At 57.8% G+C, this 6,526-nt stretch overlaps 1 protein-coding gene across 2 annotated transcripts in view; it reads right to left on the reverse strand.

The window, feature by feature from the left end:
* The window catches only part of KCNAB1 (potassium voltage-gated channel subfamily A member regulatory beta subunit 1), a 41,387-nt gene that overhangs the window by 7,674 nt on the left and 27,187 nt on the right, over positions 1–6,526 (reverse strand). For both annotated transcript variants that reach the window (XM_005419059.2, XM_031055483.1), the window contains 4 exons: positions 5,751–5,795; positions 4,530–4,574; positions 3,931–3,974; positions 1,293–1,379 (listed from right to left, as the gene is read on the reverse strand). In XM_005419059.2, the coding sequence (XP_005419116.1) occupies positions 1,293–1,379; positions 3,931–3,974; positions 4,530–4,574; positions 5,751–5,795 (221 nt within the window). The remainder of the gene's footprint in view (positions 1–1,292; positions 1,380–3,930; positions 3,975–4,529; positions 4,575–5,750; positions 5,796–6,526) is intronic.

The raw sequence follows: 6,526 nt of genomic DNA on the forward strand, positions 1-6,526 counted from the left end.
GTGCCCTGAGGCCCGAGTGACTGCCAGCACAGAAATCCCCACGGATGCTCATCTGCTGCTTGCCCAGGGCAGGAGCAGAGCCTGGGCAGCCTGGGGAGAGGGGTCTGCTCTGGCTGGGGTCACAGAAGGATCTCTAGAAGCAGCAGGCAGGGAAAACAAACAGGACATGCAGGTTTTGGTTTGGTTGTGCCCCCTGCTCACAGCGAGCTGGCTGCTCCAGCCTGACCCACAGGTGTTGCCACGAGCAGGGAACACTTCAAGGTCACCTCCTCCTTCAGGAGGGGCTGCCCCACTCCTGGCAGGGTCCCAGGCCAGGCTGGACAGGGCCTGGAGCACCTGGGACAGTGGCAGGGAGAGGGATGAGCTCCAAGGTGCCCTGCAAGGCTCCCTGTGGGAGAAGCCGAGGCGTGTGTGGTGCTGAGCAGGATGGAGTGGCTCGGCGAGCAGCACTGACAGATGGCCCAGCAGATGCTCTGGGATGGAAGTGCCTTAGTGGGTGATCCATAAAAAAGGCAGGAAGAAGATGGGAAGTATCTCCAGCATGCCATTCATAAGAGGAATGTCCCTTTTTTCACCCTGCTCCCGCCTCAGCCAGCGCCACAGCCCATGCCTGGTGCCAGGGCTGGCCCTGGGGTGTGGGATCAGCTGTGCCCTGGGCAGGGGAGCCCCTGCACGCTGCTCAGCGACAGCAGAGCGAGCACAGAGGGCTCACCTCCCTCCCAGACACAGCACAGAGCCTGCCCTGACCTCAGCAGCTCCTGGGGAAGCCCCTGAGATCCCAGGCTGGGCCCTGACCCTCACTGGGTGGCACCCACGGGTCACCCTGGGTGGCACAGCCCCACATCCAGCAAGGTGCCCCACTCCTGACACGGAGCTCCAGCTCTGTTTGGCTCCCATGGACGTCCACCACGGCTCCTGTGCCACCTGCCATGGACACCTGCCTTGAATCCAGCCACAAATCCTCTTTGTCTGAAGGAACTGGGAAAGGAAATACTCCAGCCATTGAAGGAAACTTCCATTTCCTTCCAAAACACACAGATTCGTGTCGTGGCAGGGTAGACATAGAAAGCTTAAAGAGTTGGGAGGGACCATAAAGGACACCTAATTCCAACCCTCTGCCGTGGGCAGGGACACCTTCCATGGACCTGGCTACCAAAATGAGATAGTTCACATTTAAACTGCCCCACCTGAACAAGTGATTACAAATTGCCTTTCCTGCCCTCCTCAGTGTCAGCCCTTAGGCCAGGAGCAGGCACTGAGGGTTAACCCCTTCCAGAGCAGCCCCCACCAACCTTCCATGGGCGTGTTGTTGTCCGGCCGGTTGGCAAAGACCACGTCCACATATTCCAGCTGCAGCCTCTGGAGAGAAGCCTTCAGCCCTGGGCATGGGAGAGCAGAGACAAGGACAGGCAGGGTCAGAGGGAGGCAGGGAACGGGGCCAGAATGGGATCAAACACAGCTGCTGGTATTTAAATAGGTGTATTTTTATATAGACACACGTTTATATAGATACATGCAGTTAGGATGTGAGAGGGACACCGAATGATGCTGTCCCACGTCCCTGCAGCCATCTGAAGAGGAAAGCACCAGTCTGGCCATGCAGAGAGCCCCTCCTTCCCCAGGAATGTGGTTCAGAGCTCCAGGATTTGTGCTGACCAGCCCTGGTTTCAGAGCTGTCCCTGTCAGCCTGGCAGAGGCACTGCCAGGGAATTCACTCTGAATTGTGTCACAGAGCCTCTCGTGCTCCAGCCCCAGCTCCTGAGGCCAGGGGACACCCCAGGGGTGCAGCCCCAGAGGGCAGGGCGGTGGCACTGGGGGGGCTGGTGCCACCGGCAGCGGGTAAAGCAGCAGGGAACAGGTAAAGCACCAACCTGTGCCAGGGGAGCTGTGCCCTCCCACACTGCACAGGCAGTGCCCACAGCTGTGCCCTCCGCACTGCACAGGGAGTGCCCACAGCTGTGCCCTCCCACACTGCACAGGCAGTGCCCACAGCTGTGCCCACCTGCACTGCACAGGGGCTGTGGCACAGCTGTGCCCACCTGCACTGCACAGGGGCTTTGGCACAGCAAGCCCCAGCCCTCTGCAGCTCAGTCCATAAATGTCCAGGTTTTCAGAGCCTTCCTGTGAGGATCTGATGGGAGATGGCATCAAACCCCTGCAGATATATTTATATATCCATGTATGAGTGTATGAGAGAGGGCGAGCAGAGGATGGGCATTTTATCCAGCTCAAAATTCAGCAAACATTTCCAGCCTGCTCCATTTTGACTCATTCTTCATGAACATTCATAAAAACATTTTGTTCTTGGGAAGATTTGTAGAAAATAACTGTTCAAAATCCTCTTCTCTCTCTCACGCACACAGATATATATAAATATATATATATAAAAATATAAAATATCTCTCATTGACCTTAACGCTGTTTGCTGGGTGTTCTGTGAAATTATTCCAACTCCTGCCAGTGCTTTTCTGTCATTTCATGAAGCAGCTCCACAAGAAATGGAAAATGGATGGGTCTGGAGTGCCTGTGACACATCTGCCACCTCCCTGAGCTCCCTCAGTGCCACCGCCTCACTGAAGCTTATTCAGATGAAAATCCAACAAAACGTTGCTGCAAGAAAAACTTTCTCCAGCATTACCTTACTGGGAAAGTCCCAGGATCTTGCAAACACTCCAAGATCAAACTCTGCAGGGAATCCTGGATAAATCCAGGAGCAGGAAGGAGGAGGATGGAGGGAGCCAAAGCTGCACCCCAGGAAGGGGCTGCTGACCCCCACCCATCCCACCTGAGCTGGGCACGGCCCTGGGGCCCGCATTTCCCAGGTGTGCAGCACAGACAGGAGGAGCTGTGCCCAGAGGATCCCACCCCTGAGCCCCAGCAGCAGGATCTGCACATCCCCCGGGGGCAGGAGGCACAAACGGGGCACACAGCAAAGGAGCTGTGGCACAGATCCTCCCCTGGGGCTGGCACTGCCCTGCTGGGGGCTGGCACTGCCCTGCAATGCCCCTCCACAGCATTCCCAGCCCACGAGCTGCACGATGCTCCTGCTCCAGAGCCCGGGCTGGCTCCTCTCACAGGGACAAGGTCACAGGGGACACTGCTGATCCTGGGTGTGACCCTCAGCTCCCCAGGCACAGTTCTGTCCCTGGCACTGCTCTGGTTCTGTCCCTGACACCCTGAGTCCTGCAGAGCCAGCTCTGGGTCCAGCCCAGGCACACACGGCCAAGGCTGTGCTGTGGACAAACAGAACACAGAGCTCCTGCTGTCCCCTCTCCTGCAGGGACATGGCCACAGGGACATGGCAGAGCAGCAGGGAAGGGGAGGGGAGCAGGGGTTGGGTCAGGAACCCCAGGGGTGGGATGGGGAGCAGGGAATGGGGTCAGGAACTCCGGCATGGGATGGAGCCAGGTGAGGGAATGGGCAGCAGAACTGAGCCCTTGAGGAGCAGCAGCACCAGGAGCACAGCTCAGCTGTGCCAGTGGAGCCTGGCAGCCCTCCAGAGGCTGTTTCTGCAGGCTGACATCATGCCACATCCTCATCCTCACCCCTCCCAGCTCCAAAGGCAGCCCAGGCACCCCAGCCATGTCTGGCCCCGCGGGGAAGAGCTGGGGTGTGCAGAGAGCTCCCCAAACCCAGCAGAACCCCAGGGAATGAGGGGGCTGCCAGTGCAATCCATTCGCTGACACTTTTTGAGGGGAGCCAGAACAGTCCTTGGGTGCATTTTGGGCATTTCAGGATGAGTTTGGGAACTGCCCTGCATGGGACTGGCACAGGGGCAGTGGCATCAAACAGCCCCAGCCCATGGAGAGCACCGGGATCCAGCAGCACAGAGCCCACCAGGGCAGCCCCAGCCCATGGAGAGCACCGGGATCCAGCAGCACAGAGCCCACCAGGGCAGCCCCAGCCCCTGGCAGACCCCAGCCCAGGTACCTTCAATGATATGTTTCCTGGAAAGGCCTCGCTCCGTCTCTGCTCTGCAAGGGAAAAACAAAAACAGCAGCAGCTGGGAGAGGTGTCAAGAGCCCGGGAGCACTGAGCTGTGTTCTGATTTAAACACCCCCAAAATTACAGAATCCCAGACTGGTTGGGCTGGGAGGGACCTTAAATCTCATCCAGTGCCACCCCTGCCATGGCAGGGACACCTCCCACTGCCCCAGGTGCTCCCAATGTCCAGCCTGGCCTTGGGCACTGCCAGGGATCCAGGGGCAGCCCCAGCTGCTCTGGGAATCCCATCCCAGCCGGGAATTCCCAATTCCCAATCTCCCATCCATCTCTGGCACTGGCAGCCATTCCCTGGCTCCTGTCCCTCCATGCGTTGTCCCCAGTCCCTCTGCAGCTCTCCTGGAGCCCTTCAGGCCCTGAGCTCTCCCTGGAGTTCCTCCTCTCCAGGTGAGAAACTCCAACTCCTTAAAACACTTGGCAAAATAAACAGAAATGCAATGACAGCAACGAGGCACCCCCAGGTGTCATTACCCGCCCCTGGCTGCAGGGCTGGGGCAGCAAACAGGACAAGTGACTGTCACACTTACTTGCCACCCCAGTATAGCTTTGTGGTTATCACCAAACTGGACCTCCTGCAAAAAGAACAGGAAAATTAATATAATTTTAAAAATAATAATATTTTAATAACAATAATAGTAACAAAGCAGATGCTGTCCATCAGCAACTTGTAAAACCTGGGAGCAGGGTTTCTGCTGGGGATGCTCAAACAGCCAAATCAGCTGTGAAATGTTGAGGAGACACTGACTCCAGTGTTGGTTTGGGAGGGAATTGCCTGCAAATGGAACTCTGGCAGCCAGGCAGAGCCCAGGAATTGCCAGGTGCCCAGGGAATGGCACCACTGTGCTCAGGGAGCTGTCCCGCTCCGGTGGGGTGAGCAGCACAGGGCAGCTGAGCTTCAGCTCCTTCAGAAGATGGAGAGTGAAATATCTCGAGGTGTTTTGGTCAAATATGCCCATAAACAGGGCACGAGGAAACGGAATGAAGTCAGGGGAAGTTTGGATTGGACATTGGGATAGAAAGCAAAGGTAATCCCAGTGAGGGGACCAAACCCCCTGACATTTGTGATCACTGAGCAAGCAGCACCCAGCCCTCTCTGCAGGCCTGCAGTGCTGCTCCCCGTGCCCCTCACTGCCAGGCAGCACTCCCAGAGCTGTTCAACTCCAGAGTGAGACATCTGAATTCACCTGTAAACTCTACACGATATTAAATCAAAGATTTATCATCCTCCAGCTACCTTGCTGCATAACCAGACACGTACAACACAATTTCCCCAGCTTTTATTGGGCTTCATTTTATTTCCTCCACATTACCCAGAGTATTTCTTATGCCAAGTAATCACTCACCCCCTTAATCTCCCAGGCTGGGTTTGGAGAGAGCCCTGCTAGACCCCCCTCCAGCTGAGCCTGCCTAGGACACACACACATACACACACACACACACACACACACGGGGGAGGACTTTGAAGATTATGCAAATCCCTTAAAACCCACAACATATGCTAATGTGCATCCTTTAAACGAGGTGTCAGCTCCTCCCGGGCTGGCACAGCTCTGCATCCCTTATCCCAGCAGGGATGAAGTGCCACAGCCAGCTTCCCACCGGGGAGGGCATGGACAGCCCCGAGGGTGTGGGACACCCCAAATCCCAGGGGAACACCTTCCCTGGGCACTGGGAGGGTTGGCTGCTCCTGTGGGACCAGGGCACCCACCCAGGAAATTCCCCAAGTCAGAGGGAGTGCCATACTGTACCTCCAGCCCTTCTTCTTCAGGATGTTGCCCAGGATCACCTCGGCCCTGTGCGGGAAGAGCCCGGTGTGAGGGGGGCAGGGGATGCTCAGTGCCCCCAGCCAGCCCGGCTGCAGCTGCCCCTGCCCTCCCTGGTGACAGTGACCCCCAGGTGGGGCAGATCCATCCAGCACAGAGCCTCCTGTCCCCCCCTGCCCCTGCCCAGGTCCCCTGTGCCTGAGCCTGGGCTGGTCCCTCAGCAGGACACGCTGTCCCAGCCCAGCTGGGAGCCCTGTCGGTCACCCCAGCCCCATTTAGCACGGGTGGTGTCCCCCACCCCACGGGTGACATCCCCCCACGCCACAGTGGCTCTGAGAGCAGCCAGAGTGGCTCTGAGAGCAGCCAGAGTGGCTGTCCCCAGGGTTCCTGCCTGGAGCTGTCACAGCCACCCAGCACCACTGAGCTCCACACTCCCTTCCCATGTGTCCAGGGTATTTCTCTCCCTGTGCCAGCACCAGTGCTGCACTGCAGCCTTTGCTGGGCACAAGAGGCTTTGGGTTAATTGTTTGGGTTTATTTGATGGGTACCCCAAAGAGACAAAGAGGCTTTCCAAGGACACCCAGAGCCCAGCCCACCAGAGGGGGAGCAGAGAGCCCAGGGAAGGCAGGTGCACCTCTGCCAGCCCTTCTGGGCACACCTGCCCAGGTGTGGCTGTGCCCCAGCCCTGCCCAGGTGTGGCTGTGCCCCAGCCCTGCCCAGGTGTGGCTGTGCCCAGGTGTGGCTGTGCCCCAGGTGTGGCT

The sequence above is a fragment of the Geospiza fortis genome, unplaced genomic scaffold (genome assembly GCF_000277835.1).
Source record: "Geospiza fortis unplaced genomic scaffold, GeoFor_1.0 scaffold172, whole genome shotgun sequence".
NCBI lineage: Eukaryota > Metazoa > Chordata > Aves > Passeriformes > Thraupidae > Geospiza > Geospiza fortis.